This window comes from Ascaphus truei, chromosome 13, assembly GCF_040206685.1.
Source record: "Ascaphus truei isolate aAscTru1 chromosome 13, aAscTru1.hap1, whole genome shotgun sequence".
Lineage (NCBI taxonomy): Eukaryota > Metazoa > Chordata > Amphibia > Anura > Ascaphidae > Ascaphus > Ascaphus truei.
Window position 1 is genome coordinate 13290543 of NC_134495.1, and position 22040 is coordinate 13312582.

The window sequence follows — 22040 nt, forward strand, 5'->3', positions numbered from 1 at the left end:
TTATATATTAATATACTGTACCATATCTCGCCTTTCTCTCTCCACACTCCTTACAAGGGAAACAAATAGCTCACATTGGCAAGTCGATGTATAAAAAATCTGTAGACCATAGAAGGAGGCACAGGAGTTAGATGAAAAAATGAATTGAATACTTATCCAAGGGTTTCTGAGCCAACTCTGGGTGTATCTACACACCCCACACATTAAATTCAAAGATCTTCACTCCCTATTTGCGATATGCTGCATTCCACTACCGGTGCTACTACATGGTTCTTTAATGCCTGTCCAGCGTGCAATCGATTTGACATTTCCCCATACGTCGTCCTTTAACTAATGACCTGTGTTTGGCTTCGGAATAGGCTAGGTCCCCTTTTAACATCTAAGCTGCATTTGTACATTCCCCTCGGGAAGGAAATGTGTATTTAATATTTTTGGGATAACCATTGCTTTGATTAGAACTGGCCTCCAAAGTTTGAGGACCTATTTTGACATCCTGCATTGATCCCCCTGTAAATAAGAGAATCGGCTCACAACGTGCAGCCACCTTCAGTCTGAGTAGCCAGAAATATTCCATTTGGGTCCCTCATTTGCACTAACCTGTATAACCAAATGATTTGCAGTCTCACATTGCATATAACTCATAAACACATAGACGGAGAAGCAGAATCTCTTGTCAAACGGGTGCTGTTGTTTGGGCCATTTAAACGCCTCTAATGAATTCTGCCTCTCGTTCGCAGCAATGCTAACCAAGTTATGACCCAGCCATAAAATGCCTCGCACGGGCTGTAAACTATTCACAAACGCTCAGGCTTTTTCTCCCCTTTGATTTTTTTGAGCTGGAAAAATGATTTGTACCCTAAGCTTCAGGCCCATAATTTATCGGTAATGCAGCAGATATATCCGAAGGGTCTGAGATGTAGTAAATTATTAAGTGTGTGTGTGTGTGTGTGTTTTGTATATATTCTGATCTGCTTCATAACTAATGGTAATTGCATGGTGTACAATAAAATAGGGGCCGAGCAGTTTAATTTCTCATGAGGAGTACATGTAGGTGCCACTAACACAGGGGCATGATGCTCAAAGTTAGTGCACGGGCAATTCTTGTTACATTGCAGAACACTGGGTTTCTTGGTTAAGGGTTCTGGTATATGTATGTGTATCTATATTTACATCTATCTCTATCAGACCTCAACCGGTGAGGGCCGAAACATTGATGCCCTTGATTTTAATAAATGTGCACCCTTTTCAAGTATCCCTGAGTGCCTGTATATAACTTTTTTATTTGTTTGTATGTATGTCAATAGGTGGGCAGTCTCGAAGGTGCAATTTGGTGTATCTCAAGATACAGAATGTGCAGACAGGGCCGCCAACAGATTTTTCGGGGCCCAGGACAAGTTTTGACTGGGCTCCCCCTTGTGTCAGCAGCCTTGCAAGCCCCCCTTCGCACCTTCTTGCTCACCCCCTACTCTATTCCCCCGTCCCCTTCTCCCCGTGTATTACTATCCCCCCCTTATCTCTCACTCTTCCCCCCCCCCCTCTCTTTATCACTCACTCCCTCCCCCCCTCTGCTATCACTCAACTGCCCCCCTCTCACTCCATCCCGCTCCCTCAAGCCCCCCACCTCGTCACACTCATTTCCCCCCTCCTCCCCCTTGCCACACTCACCATTCCCCCCTACAATAATACACACAACAATACCCCCCTACCCCCCCACACACACACAATACAAACACTACCCCACCCCCCAAAAAAATACATACAACACACACTTACCTTGGGAGGGGTTTCAGGCCTCTGGTGCCCCGGCTCTCCCCAGTTGCTGAGGGCCTCTCTCCCACGCCAGGCCTTTCTCTCCCGCCCAGAGTGTGCACCAGCTGGAAAGAGAGGCAGGCCCGGCAGGAGGCTCAACGTGGCAGAGCGACCCGGCACAGCTGGGGTCTGTGGGCAATCAGAGGCCTGGCAACTGGATGCAGAATTTGGGCCTGATCTGGGGCCAGGCCCAACTTCATGCAGCCACCGGGCCTGGGACACTTCTCTCAACTCTATTCTCCTGTCGGCAACCCTGTGTAGACGATCACCCTAAATACCCACACCCAACACCCAAGTGGTGTGTTTTTCACATTATGGTTTTTGGGGGATTCCATAAAATGATTATTCTTCAACAAAGACCTACGAGTGTGTATGTATACAGTATATCTACTCTGTGTGTAGATAACCCCCCTCCCCCCCCCAACCCACTGGATTCTCTCAACATGTCTTGAAGCTTATTTACAACAGGTGTGTTTAATTCACAGGGCAGCGTGTTAACCAGAGCTTCATGGAGCAATTGATAGGCAGAGATTAGAACATGACAAGTCTGCTTTATGGTGCATGATTACAGCGACCATTAGCTCACTGAGGCTTAAAACAAAAAGCGCTTGTGGGAGGAATATTGCAAACATGGATATTGCTAACTGAATACGTATATGCCAATGCAAGCAACAGTCCATATCTAGAAACCGCCAGTGACTCTTATCCCATCCGCATTCCTCAGCGTTGGCGCACTCTATAAATTAGCATCCTGCAATATATAGCAGTGCTGTGAATGTCTGTACATTTGAAACCTTTAAATTCCACAATGCATTGACTCCAGACAGAAATACTAATCCCGTGTCGTCTCTCTCCATTAAAGAATCCCCTCTTTTTTAGTCTCTCACTTATTAGACATAATATTTATAAGCGCATTATTATCTTGTTAATTAACCATACGTTGTAATTATCAATGCTTTTAAACCTACTCGCTGCCAAGCTGTCCTGTAGGGACAATGCTTGCGATGTTGAAGAGCGCCTTGCAGGTACAGACAATAACTTGCAGACTTTTTAAAGAACTTGTGTAGGACCTGCCATCTTGATTTAATGAGCGCTGCCGTCTGTGATGTGTAGTGGAATCAGAAGCCGGCTCTGTGTTAGGGCTGCAAAGCCTTATAAGGAAAGGTAGCGGCTGCCGAGTGCCCTACCTGCTCTGGCACCGCTGTACAATACTCTGTTTCCAAGGTTTCATTGCGCAAGCATGCAGATGGATTGTAATCACTTGGTGCTATCTGTATGTGTGGGGGGGATAACACTGTCTGGAAGACGTAATCCACGAACAAACAAAGTTACCGAGCAATGTTCTTTGCTTTTTACCTTTCTACGAGGTCACACTCTTGTGTATTATTCTGCTGCCTTTCCGGGACAATGGTATGCTCTCCAAACACAAGAAAATATTGATTTAACGAAAGCTGTGTTAAGTTAAATGACCTACAATTGCTACAGTTTATGCCCACTTTCGGAAATGATCTGGTGTGAGAAAACGGTTTGCATGTGCTTTATTTTCCTCCATTAAATGCCACAGCACATAGGAATACAATTCTGTCTCCCTAAAGGGAATCGTAGCTGTAGCAGCCTGTTTTTATTTTCTGTGTTGCCTGTTTGTTAGGCATCAGTTCACATTTGTTTTAGACGTGATAATTCTTGTTGCTGTACTTTATAACCAGACCGTATGAAAGTTATGGTTTGTAAGGAAAAGTGACAAAAAAAGCCCTCCGCCATGCAGTGTACAGCAAATAAAAATCCTACTTGTGGTGCATTTGTGTATCTCAGACAGGTCTGCAACCCTGTCTTTTCCCATTATCGCTTAGCAAACACTGCTTCCTTTGCAGCCAGGGATTCTGGGTAATGACATGCAAATGAGAACAGTGCGTCACACTTTTCTACTTATCCATTTTAACACGGACCCCTATAAGCTTATGCCTGTTACATTACACAGCTTTTCAGCACGGCCTGGGTTAAAGAAGTGCAGAGCCTGTAACCCTACTCACAGACAGGTGTTTGAGCCTTTTTGGGTCTCATCAGTGTGAAGTTGGTATGTGTACTTTAGAAAGATTTTAGCAAGATTTGGACTATAGAAACAAAGTTGTAGAAGATTTAAAAATAAATCCCCTTCTTTAAAAAGAATGTGGAAGTAATAAAAAAGCAGTGTCCTGTAACTCCCAGCGCCATCACTTTTGACCACTGTTTAACCCCTTTGCTTTCAAAGGGAATGAGTTGTAGCTTAAAAGGGTTCAAATTTCCAAGGTGACCAATGGAAGAGCGTAAAATATGTAACAGAGCAGCATATTGCATCGGTTTCAGCCGAAAAGGGGTTAACGGCCCTTAGCCCTGACAGAGGTTTTGAAATGGACACATGGCTATGTCTGATAGAGAAAAGGGAACCCGCTCACAGTCGCATTGGTCATTTTCAGAACCCAGCTCCATTCAGCTGCTGGTAATCTCACTCCTGGGGTTTCTGGCAGCTTGGAGATTCTGCATGGAGGTGTCTGAATATAAGGCGGGGGCACAGTGTTACAAGTGAGACATAATAGGAGGACAGAAACTTTAATAGAGCCTGGAATAGTACAAGATGATGGCGCACTCAGAGCATGAGATTGTCTGTCTGCCAAGTAGGTAATGTTCAGCACATTACATTTCTGCTGATGGGATTTCATTCATCCCATAAAGTCAATTGGTTTCTCTGCTTTCACCTAATAAGAAAGGCTTGAGTGTCTGAAAATTGCCCTCCGTAGCTGCTGCCTGCATTCTCTCGCCTAATGCCAGACCCAGTCACTGTAGAGAAATGTTCCAACAGACTGTTTTCAAAACACAACACCTCCAACTTGGCTGCCCTCCCTCCACCAATAACCAAGCAGTTGTAGACCCCTAATTTGGACAGCGTCCTTCCTCCTAACCCAACAGTCTTATACCACCTAGAAAGAACTGCCGGTATTCCATCAATCTTTACACCCTAATCTTAGCTGCCTGACCTCCAACTAAAACCCTACAGCCGTGTCCACCCCACTCTCCCAACCACTAGGAATGTAACCCTTCCTTTACAACATACCTATGTCGACATTTCTCTGCATTAAAGTTTTGGCAACAAATGGACATATTTTAAGGTGTTGCTGCTTCAGGATGTTGTGTCTTAAGGGGTTCGGTGTAGGCACCATAAATAATGGCGGAAAAAATAACTTGACTATCTGTTCTCCAATGATTCTGAGAATTGGGAGTATCCTTTTTGCACCTCTCTGCATCTAATTATTCCCCCCCCCCCCCCCCTAAACAACGGATCTTTGTGAAGAGGTGTTTAGATAACAGGGCCATATGTTCTGCAGGCTCGTTGTAAAAGAACACTCACATTTGTCCCAATGAGCAAGTTCTCCCCATATTCTCTGCGATTTGTAGTAGGGGCGTATAATGACTCGGGTCTCTCGGGTCACCAGCTCAGGTGAGAGAGAAATTCCTGATGTAGTCCTAACATAGATTGGAAGATCTGGGCAGGGACTGTCTGTAAAAAAAACAATTCCTATGTGCTGTGCTGTGCTGTGCTGCGTACCGCGCACTATACTGTAAGTTTGACGCGCTTTGAGTCCCATTGTCAGAAAAGCGCTATATGAAATTAAGTTATAACTCCCTTTTGTACCCCCGGGGGATTTTGACACATTTTAAAGCAATGTGTTCCACACCCCCCCAGCACAGAACAATTAAAGTAACTCCTCCCCTTATTTTTTTTTTTTTTTACTTTTCTCCTTTCTGTACCCACCCTCTCCAAAATGTTTTATTTTTTTTAACTTCCCATGAAAATCTCAATAAAAACTCTGTTCTAAAAAATACAAAAGTAACAACTTGGGCTGCTCTGTCTGCTCACAACAAACCTAATTAGGATTTTTGAACCCCTGCTTTTGTGTGTATGTAGCGTCGTAGACTGCTCCCCAATAAATTCTAGTTCACTCCTTGGCTATACACGGTATAGGTGTCGTTCTGCTTCCTGGCTTCAAATCTTTGATCCCGATTTACACCCAGTATGTATATGGAAAGTTACCAACACTTCAGTTGTTTTTGTGATACTTTTGCAATGGACTGACAAACCTCTGCTTCCTTCGCTACAAGGTCAAGACCTCCGGGTTATGGCCTAAATATTCTGTGTGTTGGAAAATAAAATGTGCAGAACATTCAGTACGTGCTCCTAATCTCCGTCCTGATGAAGGGGAAAAGGGGGCTCGGCAGTGTCAACTGTTAGTGTTAAAAATGTATCCCGTGCAACAAATGAATGGATCCATCTCCTCCTCTATACCTGATAGATTAATATGGATATTACATTGTATGTTACTTAAATTGTGAGTCTTCCATTAACTTTATTTGAAACATGTTGATATTAAATCTATTTGGAAGGAGGCGATCACATATCCACCACTGTGACTTTCTAAAAAAACTGCTTTGTTACCAATTACTGCAAATATATGCTTGCTACGGCATTATTTCTGAACTCGGGGATGAGTTTTTAGCAAAAAAAAAATATTTATTGAATGCCATGCAAATTTTAACCTGAAATCAAAATGGCAAAGTTGTTAAATAATGCCTTTTAATTATGACGCAACAGCTATTACTGTACTGGTAAAGGAGATACATGGTTGGAGACCAATATATGTTACTAATTGTGACTGCGTTCCCGCCACAGGGCCGGTAACGAAAGTATCTGCACAAACAAGAGACTGGTAGAAGTGATACAGCTGAATCCCGTTATAAAGCGGTGCTCGGGGTCCACATAATGAGACCACGTTATAAACGGGATCGTGAAATGGCCGCCACAATCAGCAAGGACTTACCCGGCATCTGGAGCTCTCTCCTTTCCCTGCTTCATCAGGCTGCGTCCACGTGCGTGGCTTTCAATTTGACTTTCGAGCGCAGAGGGTCACATGACCCTTTTCTGACCAATGACGGCCCAACAGTGAATTCATTTTTATATAATGCACATGAAGGAATCGAGCCCATAACCCCTCATATGCTAGTAGCAATTCTCTAGCTGCGACACCACAGGGTTGGTGGTATGATGAATCTGACTCTCTAAACAAACTTAACATCTACAGCACAATGCAATCCAATAGATGTTAAGTGTGTTTATAGCGTCGGATGCTTCACACCAACCCTGTGGTGTAGCAACTAGAGAAACGCTACTAACATATGAAGTGTCATGGGTTAGATTCCTGCATGTGTATTATATAAAATGCATTCACTGTTGGGCTGTTATTGGTCAGAGAAGGGTCATGTGACCCTCTGCGCTCAAGTCATTGAAAGCCGCGCACGCGGGTTAAGTCAATAAATCATTGAATGTTGTTATTTTTTTTTTTAAACCTTGGAGATGTTTATAAATCGGGAGCCACACTCAGACTGCGTTATAAGCGGATCCGCGTTGTAGCGGATCACACTAACGGGGTTGAGCTGTACCCTTTTAACAGCTAACTAGTGGTTAAAAAGCATGCTTGCTTTTAGGATCACAGCGGTCTCTTTTTCAGGCACATTGTTAGACATGAAGCTGTAATAGCATGTCCTATTTATACAGGAATTTATATCCCGGTGTGTCTGAATATACAAAGTAATGACAGTGCAAAATGTGCTGCCTTACACAAACCATCTGCCTAGAGACCTCACGCCAGTAATTCCTGACCAATTGCATTTTGATATTGCTTGTATATCACACTAATTAACATCTGTATATCCAGGCATAATAGGATGTAATCCTTGTACAAATGACATGCTATTTTAGCTATTCACATCAAATGGAAAACCGCTCACCGTGCTATTTTACCTTCATTTCTTACAATCTGCCTGAAGAAGAGACCTGTTGTGGTCCTGAACGCTTGCACTCTAATCACTAGTTGACCAGGAAAGGTATCCCATCTACCCTACTTTTGTATGTCTATTCTAGGACTAACACTGTACCATCCTATATCTGTGCATGTATCTAGTGTCACTCCAACACTTCTGTCTTCACCATTCTGCTTGGAGAAACATGTTTCTATTTTTTTAGCAGCACGAAGGGGGATGTTATTTACTATTACGGATCCAAAGGAGAAGCAGAACCAGTCCTCTTAAAGCCCGGTGGGTCACTTCCGCAAGTTATTTTGATATGTCTGCTTTTGCAACGAGAATTGGCATTAACACAACTGGCAAAATCGGTGGTAAACTAACAGCTTCAACAGAGAAAGTGTTGACGATGTTGTTTCTCACTGGCAGCATAATGTGTTCTGTTTTGGTTATAACAAGTAACTGTTTAGTAGATTAATGTGACTGCATTTTATTAATTATTTAACCGGTAATAAGAAGTCACGGAGGCTAGCCACACTATATCATGTCGCCTTTAGATGGCGTATCCTACAAATTAGATGGCGTATCCTACAAATTTGCATAACATTACATGTAATGTGAAAATAGGAATGGTTGAATGGAAGTGTTGTGAGACCATGTCATGTTTTGCAATGCACCGGTAAAACGGGTTGAAGACGACACACAGATTCTGCCCCGTACCTCGGGTAGACGAATATGTTCTTTCCTGTGGGTATACTACTCTAGCAGTCCGATCCCAATGATTTTTCAGACGTTAATCGTAAAACGTTGGTTACAGAATGCACATCGCTTCTGAACCCAGCTGTAAAAAGCCAGCTTCTCCCGTTGCGGAGTCCCTGAGCTCCAGCTTTTCACATTGCTAATAAAAGTGCTACTTGGGCAGACCATTATCTGAAAGGGGTAGAGTTGAGGCTTTAGCCCTTTTACTGCTAGGTGGGTAGAAGGGTACGAAGCATTGCTGCCCCCCCCCCCCCCCCCAACCCCTCCTGGCAGCAAACGTGTTACCAGGACACATTCACACCTTCCTACATGGTATTCCTGTTTCATGTTTAGTGTTCATTTATAAGCAGATGTTTTCATGACATGTTTATTGCACAGTGTGGGTATCACTTCTGTATGATGTGTTCATTGTGACAGTGTTATGATCCCATTATATATAGTGTGTACGAGAGAGAAATGTCAGGCACTCGCAGGTCTGACATGTGGAGGATAAAAATGTTGTTTGAACAATCAACATTTCGGTTCGATCGTTAACCTTTTCTCAAGGTGCTCAAGATGGAACCAAACGTTGATCCACTTTTCAGACCTCTGAGTGCCTGGCTTTTTTTCTATGTATTCATTGATCTACTATCCAGTTCCAGTCACAATGCTAGTGTGTGTGTGTGTGTGTGTGTGTGTGTGTGTGTGTGTGTCTTCATGGAACTCCAGGGAAGACACACGTTAAAGGCTGACTGGGTTAGATGCCTCCTTGGTCTTGTCCTGTGTAGAGCATCATGCGTCTCGGCAGTTATTACACATTGCAGCCTGCATGAAAGCGATGGCGTCCTGGCATTGCATATAAATAATTTCACAGGAATGGTAATGCTCCTTAACAGCAGCTGTGGCATCGGAAGCAGAAACTGAATGGAAAATATTACATAGCATAAGAGCTTTGTGCCAGACTTGTAAACCCCTGTGAGGCTAAAGTGGCATGCAACCCCAACAGAATATATACAGGAATAGTGTATAATATATATACCTTCCTTTTAAAAGAAGGTTTCTGAACAAAAATCTATTGGTGCTGAGTGATACTGTATCATTTAACTTCAGCCATTGTTTATACGTGTAACCAAAAAATAAACGCGTGTGTCCACTTTCCAATGTGTTGGGAAGCAGTCTTCCCCTTCAAATGAACCTAGCTGAAATCTTCCCGAGCATGGGGAAGACACCTCCAGCACTTATTGAATAAGGGGCCCTGGTGATGGCTGCGCTGCTTGTATACAGTGCTAGCATACTTTGCTAATAGTGCCTGTTCGGCTTCATTCCGACACAAGCAGAAGAAGCAGGACGCCTGCGCGCAGAAACCTGACCCCATCCGTAGCAAGTGCTGCTCTGTGCTGTCACCCTGCAGCAGGATCCCACAGACCGGAAACCTGCAGAGTAACAAGATGTGAGGTAGAAACCCATCCAGGATGTAGACGGGTACCGAACACGTTTTGACACATCCTCTAAAATAGTTAATCCTTTTATTTTAAATAAATAGTGCGTGTTTACAAGATTAGGGAAGTGATCTACTGTACCCCTTATCCTCCCAACATTCACTAATTGTTACTCAGACTCACGATTCCTCGTTGCCCCATCACGCTCAAATGTATCCGTTTATCCTCTTCTCTGGTGGAGAGGGGCTGCCGATGCATTTCTTTACAATGAAGGTGCAAGGTTGCCTGGGACTAAGCGGATTTCAATATGGGCAGTTCAAATGAATAGGAGAACTAGCAAGAAAAAGGATCTTGGTCATCCCTGATATAGGGCACATTAATCTACTATGGACACAGGTGCATCAGGAACCCAACACCTGTAGTGCCTTATAGCCAACCCAGCAGTGCAAAATAAATTATAGATCTATTCACAGCCTGACCAGGATCAGGATTATTCTTTGCAGAAAGCCACACAAAAAAAAAGAACCAGAGGTATAAGGGTTAATTTCCGCACCATACAATACACGGTCACCAAGCACTGCTCTTTGTGCAATCCAATCTACCGCTTTTCTAAGGGCTGTATGTTTTATAGCACACCTAATGATAACAAGATTAGCTGGGGAGCCATTGGAAGGATATTCAATTTGGGGACAAAATGTTACCTGACACCAGTAAATGAGGAAAGAAGACTCGAGAACGATATGGATTTTCTCCTGATTGTTTCTCTTTCCATCACGGATGTCCCTAGACGCTCTCTATATTTGCAGCTCACCCACACACACCGAGAGCGTTTAACTAGTCTTATTCCCCCTGGGAAAAAAACCCACAGTTGATTAGTTACAATTTGTGATTCCTGTTGATCAGACCCTAGAGTTGACTTGTGTTTATATGAGGCTGACCGTGTGCTCAGCACTTTAGCAGTTAAACTTAATGCTGGCAGGTAGAACAACTTGCATTTGTAAAGACTTTAGAGCCATCGATGCAGAAAGCTCTGGGGCAGGGTTATTTCAGCACATTTTCACATCCCCTATGGCAGACTCGCAGGATAAAAATAAATTGTTACTGTTACTTTGTTACCCAACTCAAAATGGCTATGTTAAGATACATGGCAGTGTTAATGACCAAAGCTGGGCCTGACCCCACACGTTTGTGAATACAAGTACCCCAACAATCATATACTATAATACCAATATTCCAATAATGCTATATCTATCTCAAACAAAGTACTATGGATGTGTGTGAGCAATTGGTAAAATAGCTTCCAGGTGTCACAGAGAAATCTAAGTATTTTATACTTCCTCCTAAGAGGGTAGTTCTTGGGAAAGATTAAAGAGATCCTAGAACTGTCAAGCGACACATTAGCCTGGGGGAGGTGAGTGCTAAACCCAGGCCCATCTCATTTCCGACTCCCTAACCATGAGCTATCGGCTCCCACCTCCTAAGTAGATCGTTGGAAGTTCAGTATAAGTCTTAGCTGAGGTCTCAGGGCTTTATCTTCATTCTGTGCAGGTGGATTCCCACTGGGACTTATGACAGGCCATCTGATTGCAGCTGTTCCAACGACATACATCTTCATATTCAGTTTTCTTTTGTTATCCCTTTTATGTTCTATCCGGCTTTCTTTCCCTCTATTTATGGTTTCTATGTAATGTACTGCCACTGTTTTCATGTTGTTAAATCCTAAAATGAACCTGTTCTGTCTTTGTCTACTAAGAAACCTTTTCACTCCTGAGGGAAATTGTTGGCCCGCACACCCAAATAATATTTTCGTGTCTTTTTAGTGCAGAGAGGTAGCACGAAGCACGGTGTGTTTTTAGTCAGTTTGTGCAAGCAGGGGGTTCAGGGGTGACCAGGGACCTTTCGTGGGAGGGCTCAGAGTAAGAGCACTCAGGCAGACAGGGTCTAGGGTAGCAGCTTAAGGTACACCGGTACAGTTGTCATTGGTGGAGACAGTGATTTAGAGGGAAACCTGTGAGTTTTGGAGTGTCTGTTTCCTATAGTGCAGGGGTGACCAACTCCAGTCCTCACGGGCCACTAGCAGGTCAGGTTTTAAGGATATCCCTGCTTTAGCGCACGTGGCTCAGCGACTGAGCCACCTATGCTGAAGCAGAGATATCCTTAAAACCTAACCTGTTGGTGGCCCATGAAGACCGGAGTGGGCCACCCTTGGTACAGTGTCTCTGTGGGAGGTAACGGGAAGGCGATCATGATGAAAGCAGTCGGTGCGTGTGGCTCTTCCTAGCCGGAGCGCATGGTGGCAGTGCTCCTTCGCACATACAATCAGAAAGCGAACTCCCTTTCTCCCAAATAAGCTAAACACGGTAATGACGTGTAACAAGCAGAAGTACATGCGAGTGCATTTACTCCGCGTGGCATAGCTCAGAGCAGCAAGACTTGGATTAAATGATACATTAATAAGTGATCGGCCAATGATACTTTCATATACTTGGCTGATTTTCTCCCCCCTTCTTGTTAAAGCCTCTGGTTCTTGGCTGTAAACCCTTGTGCTGCCAGGGGGAGCGTGGCCCCTCTGGAAGTGAAAGGGTTATGGCTGTGTTCCCCCCTCCCTGGTCGTGGCTCTGTTTCCGTCCCACTTATGCCATTTCCCTGACTCTCCCTCCGTTCTGTCTCTCGGTACCTGCAGGTGTGTACGGCCTGAGCTGCAGCCTGCTGGACACCCCCTGGAAGAAGCTCCAGCACGGGAAGCATCTCTTTGCTGACACCATCAGAAAGAGCCAGGACACTGCCAGGGAGGACCTAGTGCAAGAGCTCATTAAAGTGATGAATAATGAAGAACAGTAAGAACAGAACGACCCACATTCCCCTCACAAAGTGCCACGGCAGCATTTCTCTCCACAGGTCCCTGGCACACCACTCTGTCCTCTAACGCTGCAGTCCCCCTACGCAAAGGTTTTATTGTCCAGAACTTCCCACTCTGTACCCTCGCCCCTAGAGGGTACAGACAGGCTGTCCTGCAGGACGCCAGTAATCCCTGTGATGGCACACTGCAGAGGGGTCCAATACAAGGCTCCCTGGCATAAGGCAGATGTGGCACGTTTACTGGTTAGTGCTAGAGGTAGATTGATTCAGCTGACTGCCCTTTGACCTAGGTACTTGGATTAGGGCAGGCGTGGATAACTCCAGTCCTCAAGGGCCACCAACATGTCAGATTTTCAGGATATCCCTGCTTCAGCACAGGTGGCTCAGTCTTTGTCTGCATTACCTGTGTGAAGCAGGGATATCCTGAAAACCTGACCTTTTGGGGGGGGGGGGGACGGACTGGAGTTGAGCACCCCCTGAACTATAGCATGGTAATGCTAAAGAACACTTGGCACATTCACGTCTGACACGTTCCCGGCAAACCTGCCTTACCCCATAACCACACAACATACAGTGTTCACACTGCAGCCAGGTATTCTGGGTAATATGCAAATGCGCTCACGCAGTGCATCACTTCCTGCTTCTTATCCAATGCATTGTGGAGTTCTTTCAAGCGTATTATGGCTGCTGTGTAACACGCCTTGTAAAGCAAAGCCTGGGTCTGAGAAGTGCATGGCCTGGTTTTGCTGTGAAAGGTGTGTTTTAACAGCAGGCATAATCTCCAAGGGATCCGTGTTACAGTGGCTATGAAGCCAAAATGGATGCACTGCCAGTGTGTCATTACCCAGAATCCCTGGCTAAACACTGCATGTTGTGTGGCTATGGGAAAGGTACAGGTTTGTGGACCTCTCACAGACATGTATTTATCCATTTCTGTACTCTGTACAGTGGAGGGGTTTTGTCACTTTTTTTTTTACTCGCCATAACTTGTTTCTGTGTCTGGAACACTACCATGAAATCACTGGTATTTGGAGTCAGGAGGCAGCCATCTTTTGATGACATTTGTGACCAAATCTCAAACGTTGCAGTGCATTCATAGTCCTCACTAATCACTCCCAGGGGTTCTCAACTCCAGTCCTCGAACAGCCCCCAACAAGTAATTTCAGGATATCCCTGCTTCAGCACAGGTGGCTCAATAGGTCCTTGCTTCATCACAAGTGGATCGACCAGTCCCTGCTTCAGCACAGGTGACTCATCAGTGGCTCAGTCTTTGAGCCACCTGTGCTGATGCTGGGATATCCTTAAATCCTGACCTGTTGGGGGGGAGGGGGTCTTGGGGACTGGAGCCGAGAACCCCTGCTTTAACCAGATCCTGCTCTCACACTCCAGTATTACACGATAGCAGTACAGTATTACCATTGTATGTTCTGTTCACCCTGTGCTATCATTCTACCATATGCCGTGAGTGCCATCTAGTGCCATTTACGGAGCACGACTCCGTGACCTGGCGCCCCTCTCCGAGCTTCGGTCCTTGACTTGTACAGAGGGGAACATGCATTTTTGACACTTCACATACACGCTTCTGATGGGATCTGTACATAGAGGAAGAATCTTTGTACAAAGTGCGTCAACGCAAATAAAAATGTATTTGAAGAGCATCATGAATGGTAAAATATGCGGTTTCTCCTCTCTAAACCTGGAAATTTGCTTCGGGGCCACAGTATGACCTTTCAAATTGTGGGCAAACCATGGGATTAAAAACTGTTCTGGAACATAAGTCATTGAGGAGGGTAAACTATTTGGGTGATGTCCATGAATTACACACTTATATTCAGCTGTTGGTGATCAGCGTTGTTGTTTTTCTCCTTTTGGACACTCGCAAGCCGCACCTCACTATGTAATCTCCAGCATGGCCAATTCTTCCTCTCCCAGTGCAGCCTTTTGGGTTTTTCAGTGGGAGGGTTCGAGACGTTCTCTGTAATACTTTGTGCATTTGTGTTTCAGGCAGTTGCCAGACCCAGCTATTGAGGAGCAGGGACAGGATTTTGTGCGGCCAATCCTTAACAGCTACTCCGCAGTGTGCGTGCGCTGCCCGGGGTATGGAACAAGGTATGATGGGGCATATTTAAAGGTACATGGTGCCCTAATGAAGTCTCTGTATTCTAATGCTGTCAAACTGGACCCATAAGCATCTGCTTGAAAACAGCAATATGTTACATTCTGTGGCCACTGGCATTCCTATGCAAGTCCTAGAAATATGCCAGAGAGGTGACGGCTGCACACGGCCACACAGACTGATCACCGATATGAGTGTGACCTGGTAATTATGGGGATGGAAGACAAACACTGGACAGACGTACAGGAAGGAAATTCAAACATGCTTGGGATAGACATAAGACTAAATCATATATAATCACAGATCAAGTGGGACTGAGTCTCTACAGTAGATTGGGAGATGGTAGGTCGGTTAGGTGGTTAATATTCTGTTTCCATATAACATTGTTTAAGTGTCACAAACGTCCGTTTTGTTCCCAAATTGACACCGAAGTCCATATTTATTAAATGGTGGTCACACACTAATAGTTTAATGGGCTGCTAGGAAGGCTACCACGGTTTGAGTGAGGCTGGGGGTTAAATTTGATGTTCCATCAGTGTATGAAGATACTCATTCCCTATTTAATGTATAACAAATGCAGCTTCCACCTTTTACATTTGAACATTACTGTCACAGCCCATTTAATCTGTGCCTTCTTTTTGTACTGTTATAATATTCTTTATTTTTAAAGGACCAACACGATTGTTCTGATTGATGGGGAGGGTGAGGTGACCTTCTCAGAACGCACCATGCTCAACTGTGACGTCACTCAGTGGAAAACCAGCACGTATCAGTTTAAACTGCAGCACTAGCAGCTTTCCACGCGAACAGGTCTCCGTTAAACAGGAGAAATACATATATACGGAATGCAATGAATTCCAGAGGTGCTCTGGAGCCTGAAAAGCTAAGTTAAAGCAAACTGAATTACTGATGTATCCAATCAACCAGCACTGACCACATCACAGACCCAAAAACAGGTTTTAGCACAAGATAAAAAAAAATACGCAATGCAGCTGAAAGCAAAATCACCCGACCACAGGTTCTGTTGGCAATTTTTATTTTATTCCTCAGCTGCTTAATTATTTTTTTTTTTTTAAATGCATTTTCTTCTAATTTAATCTTCTTTGCATAGCAACTGCATCTAGCAGTGCAGGGGTTAACAAAATGGTAAATATGCTTAAACGAGACAAGAGTGTTAACACATTGCGTGCCCCAAATTCCTACTTTTTTCGGGGCAAGAGCATCAAATGATCTGGTTCCTGCGGGTTGAGTGTTAACAATGACTGAACTAGATTACTAGCCTAAGGCTATGGCCCAGTGCTTAGTGCCTGTTATCATAGTGCGGGGTTCTGTATACCTTCAGTTCACGCAGAAGGAATGTATATAACGATGAGTGTTATCTTCTGCAGTTCATTGGTAACAGCAAAGGGTGAAATGCGTCGGTTTAAATTATATTCCAACCCACACTGCCAGGTAGGGTTAAGGAAAGTATACTTGGGGAAAAAATTGAGCTGTACTTTTAAACACAAGTACTACCCGATGAATACAGAGAGGGTGTGAAAATGAGTAGGTGCCATCACGCCCTTAACATGCTTCAAACATATATATGTGTAACCTCAGCTTGCACTGTTTGCTGTGGAATCATGCTTCAAACGTCCAGGATTTTTATCTTTACGATTTGCTTTTGGGTATTTTGAATTATACGTATTTAAAATGTTTCCTGTATTCAGCGAACAACCTTTTATTTCAGATTTTCGTTTTATAATCATGTTTTGCTTTAGTTTTTACACTGTACTGTCACTGTAAATAAGCAGTGCCTTATTGCGTATGTATAACTTATCCTCATGTTAATCACTCCAGTATAGGTATTGGGGGAGGGGGGGAGAGGATATGTATATTACATCTTTAAAGGAGACTCATGAGGTTCCAGATTCTGTTTAAACAACATATATGGAAAAAGTTAATGTTGATCCATTAAATGTATCACAACAACAAAGATTTCTCCAGGACCAATACAGCTGCTACAACTACACAATGTAAAATAAATTGTTGATCAGCCCTATCGGATATTATTTGACGTGTCACAAAAATTACACACAATTTTACAGTCGCCTTTTTGTAAGTCCAGAAAATGTTGCATTGAAGGAAAGGTTGTGCATGTTATTTGCATGCTACATATGTTGGTGTGAGATCTGTCCTAAATCTGTTTATACAGGCTGACTGACGTAGCCGTAACCGGAATACCCACAGGCCTCCAAGAATTCCCCAAATCGGTCAGCTTTACCAGGGATTTCGGTTTTCAATGTTTTATTTCTTTGTAAAAAAATCTGTGTTTTTCAGTGTTTTCATTTTTTTTTTTTTTCTTAAACTCCTTAGTGTAAAGGGGAAAAAAATTCTCACATTTAATTTAAATGTGATGCTTATCTGTTCACTTGTGTTCGTTTTTCAGACTTACTCCTGTGTTTGCTACCAGAGGTGGCACACAATGGAAATTATGCTTAATTTTGAGGTTAAAGAATAAAAAAAATCGGTTTTAACCGGAAGGGCACAGGGATTAATCTGTGCTGTTTTTCCGTTAAATCCTAACACCGGAATCTCTATGCGTAACAGTGATCTACCGACACACACTGCCACTATCACAAAAACTACCTCTGAACTGATGTAGCCGGGACAAATTATTGCAGTTGCTGGCCCATCTGCTATTAAAGGTGTTTAATCAAGATGTGACAGGCATGAGCTTTTGAAGAAAGCCCTGTAGCACTGCGCTGTAGTAAAAGGGATGGATCCCGCATTTAAAATCTATTTAAGTAAAAAGAAACATACAGAAGTGGCTGCAATTCTGCTTAGGAAAGCTGGGGGTAGGAAGGGATTCCTTGGTGTGGCAGCGAGAAAATAATAATTAGCATGTTCTTGTATAGCGCTGCTAGTTTTACGTAGTACTTTACAGAGTTTACTTTGCAGGCACAGGTCCCTGCCCCTTGGAGCTTACAATCTGTTTTTGGTGCCTGAGGCACAGGGAGATAAAGTGACTTGCCCAAGGTCACAAGGAGCCGACACCGGGAGGTGAACTGGTTCCCCTGCTTCAAACTCGGTGCCAGTCAGTGTCTTTTTCCCTCTCCTCTATTTATAGCTGTTTGCTATAGATTCAAGGTAACGGCCATTCATGCTTTTCTGCCACAGTTTCGTTGCAGGGACTGATTGAGCCACCTGTGCTGAAACAGGGATATCCTTAAAACCTGACCTGTTGGGGGGGTTTGAGGACTGGAGTTGAGAACCCCTGCTCTATTGCTTCTTTGTGGACGATTCTCTAGCCCAGTTTAGCGCAAACTGGGGGGCACTATATTTTCAGGGGGGGGGGGGGGGGAGCGCAGCAGTTATAGTTATAGGTCCTGCGCTCTCCCCCCAGGTATTTAAATTAAATGCCGGGGGACCGCGCGATGCCTCTATTGGTCTGTGGCTAGATCAGGGGCGCTCCGACTTTTCCCCGTGCGCACCCCTGCCTGCTCTCCTCGGTGCTTTGCGCCCCCATCCTCTCTCCCCTGCCCCCGCTCGACCTTGGCAGTGGGGTAACGTGGCGACGTGATGTCATTTGATGCCAGGGGGGGGGCGCAGAGGAGAGCTGGTAGGGGTGCGCACAAGGATATGTTGGCGCACCACTTCCCTAGCCACAGACCTACACAACAGCTTGTTAGTCAATGTTAACAAGCCAACCTGTTGACGATTTACCCCACAATAGCCACAACCCCCTTAACGACCCTTATTCTGGAGGCTGTGAATACGCTCCTCTGCCCCGGAGAGCAATTCACTAAAATGAGTGGGACTGCAGTGTTCTCCTGCTAGGCGGTGTGGCATATTTAATACAGGGCTTGGAGGAAGTGCACCAAATGAAGACTGGTAAATAAAATATGTTTTGGATTACTAGGAAATCACAGCCCAGCACCGTGTGTTGTTTTTAGTACCTGCTTTCAGCAAACGTGACTTCATTTTCATCCGAGCAGGGTCCAAATCCCAAACGATCCTCTGCAGGATGTTCGTTAGATATTGTTCCCCCCGGTGGCATGTGCTTTTCGTGTTTAAATTATTAGGGAGCAGATGTTCAAACCTGCCACAGGCGAGACTGGCACTTTATCAAATCAAACACATTGTGTTCTCACTGATAACCACATTAAAACAAATGTATGCTTCAATAAACGTGTGTACTTATTGTAAGAGTATATTTTAGGTAGCGATAAAAACGCCAGAAAAGCAAATTTAAAAAATCTATCAATGAGGACCCCAGTCTGGGCCGTTAAAGGCGCAGATCTTTGAAGAGGCCACAATTAACAAATGGCAAAGATGTTACGTTTGCCTTTCTCTGGAACAATATACTGTAAGTACGGATATAGGATAACGTATCTGTCGTTTACATTTAGCATAGGTTGAACTTGATGGACGCATGTCTTTTTCCAACCTCATCTACTATGTAACTGTGTTGCAGAGGTGCAATCCGAGTTTGTGATCACGTTTTTTGCGCAGTATCCTTTTAATGTGCGTTTCTAAATATTGGAAGCTGAAACATGGGAGGGGTTTCATGTCCCCCGGCTCCTCCGTTCCGTATGATATCACTAAGTTGAGAAGGACCCTGCACTGACTAAGTTCCCCCTATTGGTCCTATAACAGGGATAGAATGGGCTGAAGGTTAAAGCTGTACCCAACAATAACCTACATGTGTGTTTTATTTTAAATCAGTTCTGTACTATGAGGAAATGCTTGTAGCATTTTTTTAAACAACTCTGAAAGTCATTTTTAACGTATTATAATGTAACAAGCATTTTTTTTTTCTATAGCAACCATTTACTAAGTCACATTCCCTTCCTCACCTGAAACAGGCTCTGGCACACCCCTTTTTGAGCCCTGCCCTCTATCTAGCCGTGCACCAATTGTAGCTAGTGACTGCCTGGTCACATGATCTTCCACACACAACTTTGCATCTTTGGTCCTCTTCTGCTGCACTGACATTTAGTGAACACCAGAGCCGAATCTTCACCGATCGATCACAGGAAAACAGATCGATCGACAACTTGGCTTATTACTTATTGTGTGGATTGGATTGATGCACATAATAAAGGGGGGGGGGATAAAAAAAATTAAACGCCAACTTGGACTGCAACTTTAAAGGAACCACTTGATTTAACATTTTCCCTCATTCAAATTCCATGTTGCAAAAAAATGTATTTCTAAATGTTTTTCTTTAGCAAGTTCACATTTGTTTTTAGGAAGCAAAGGACAATTGGTATCTTTGTTGCAATATTTTTTTCCTGTGACCCAAGATGCTAAATCGGGGGTGGACCACGGCAGTTCTTAAGGGCCACCAAACAGGTCATGTTTTCAGACTATCCCAGCTTCGGCACAGATGGTGGTCTTTGACTGAACCTCTCATTGAGCCACCTGTCTGAAACAGGGACTGATTGAGTCACCCCTGCTGAAGCAGGGATATCCTTAAAATCTGACCAGTTGGTGGCCGTTGAGGAATGGAGTTGGCCGCCCCTGTGCTAAATCAACACTTTAGAAAATGTCTTATTCAAGATGGTGCAGGATTTCATTAAACCGTGAGCTACATAAGTGTCCTCATTGAATGTCTTCTTTCCCCCGTACAAATATATTTGCTTTGCATATTTATTTTTGTTCTTGGTCAGCCTCACCTTCTTGATCCCTTTGGGAATGAGTAGCAAACTGGTTATTACCTTTTAGCGTTTGAAGTCTTCTGATTGAAAATAAAAATTGAAATTCATCACAGGGATGTGGGATTTGCGCATGTAGCAATATCATTTCCGATTGTAACTCAGGTCTCATCAGGATGTGTGAAGGGAGCATGTAGGTAAACGTTATAATTACTGCGGCTGTCACATTGTAGTGACCATTGCATAAGTAAACATTGGTGAGAAATTCCGTGAGGGACGAAGTAAGATTAATACAATCTGATGGATCATTTAAACATGTATTTTACTTTTTGTACTGCTTGTTGTTTTTACATTTAAACTACTAATAGTAAAAAAAAAAAAAATGTCATTACGTGATGGAATTATTAATGGTGTGTACTTTAATGAAGGAGATAAATGTTGCCCGGTAATTATCTGTAGCCTAGAAACTGACAAGCTTTGTTGAAGCCTTATTTCTGTTCAGTGGGGCAGATTTAGACTGCATTGGGTTGGCCACGGAGTTACCCAAATAGAAATGTTTTTAATGCAAGTGTTTTACAACCAAAATAAAGTTGCTACTCCAAATGTATGGCTGTCTAATCTCTGTTTTATAGGACAGTACTAGTACATTGATCCATCTGAGGCCAGAAACTGCTATTTTATGCAAGCTACATGTGTAATGATCTACCCAACAACTGTAGGGTAACATTTTCAATAAGAATAAAGCATCATATTCATTTGACGCCCAAATATTCCATGTGTAAACTGCACACACTGAGACTGGTCAAATTGTCTCAGCTCAGATGCTTATACAATGTATTCCAAATCTGGCACAGAGTGACGATACAAATGTGCAAACTAGAGAAAAGTATAACAAAGAAAAGGGGAGGAGTTTTAAATAATCCCAGAGGAAGCATGTTCTAAATCAGGTGACCGAGCCTGGGGTAGCGAAGTGCGCGTCGGAAACCGTTTCATATGTATGTGAGATTCTAGGATGCATAACAACTTGTGGACTTCTTCACACGCCTATCATCACACCCTGCGCTGTATATAGTGCTTGTAGGTATAGCAGACACTATTTAATAAACTAGTATTATAGCTGAAGTAGTTGTGCAGGCCCACTTTCTTATTTATTGATTTGACAACACTGCAGTGACTTGGGATACCTATGGAAATATATATAGAAAACTTTACATTAAGGGAGACATTTGCCTGTTTTGTTGTTTTTTTTTTAACAAAGGAAGCAGGGGGTCTCCGGAGTTTAGCTGCATTCATTTAATCTCTGGGGACCACCTAGTACCTGAGATGCTCACTGGTGAAGGTGTTGCCATTATAGTCCTCTCCATGGACTACTGAATTGAGGTTTAAATCTCCCACAGGACGTGAGCCAATTGGCCTGCATGGTGCAGAGATCTTAAACTTCCATGAAGTAGTGGCAGTACATTCTCCTCCGGTAAGTCGCTCGAGAAGCAGGGGGTCCCGGGGCTGAAGTAAATGGGGTTCAGTTATCGAGACCGTCTGCTGCACTCCTATATTTAAAAATAAATAAATAAAAAACCGGTAAGGAATGGAGGAGTGGTGGAACTGGTACTT

At 43.7% G+C, this 22040-nt stretch overlaps 1 protein-coding gene across 3 annotated transcripts in view; it reads left to right on the forward strand.

The window, feature by feature from the left end:
* Nucleotides 1-21036, forward strand: part of TANGO2 (transport and golgi organization 2 homolog) — a 55459-nt gene extending 34423 nt beyond the window's left edge. For 2 of the 3 annotated variants that reach the window (XM_075568579.1, XM_075568578.1), the window contains exons 6-9: nt 7862-7932; nt 12499-12652; nt 14679-14783; nt 15461-21036. In XM_075568579.1, coding sequence (XP_075424694.1) covers nt 7862-7932; nt 12499-12652; nt 14679-14783; nt 15461-15581 — 451 coding nt within the window. In that variant the 3' untranslated portion in view covers nt 15582-21036. The remainder of the gene's footprint in view (nt 1-7861; nt 7933-12498; nt 12653-14678; nt 14784-15460) is intronic. The other variant, XM_075568580.1, reaches the window with a different exon arrangement.
* Nucleotides 21037-22040: the final 1004 nt, after the last annotated feature.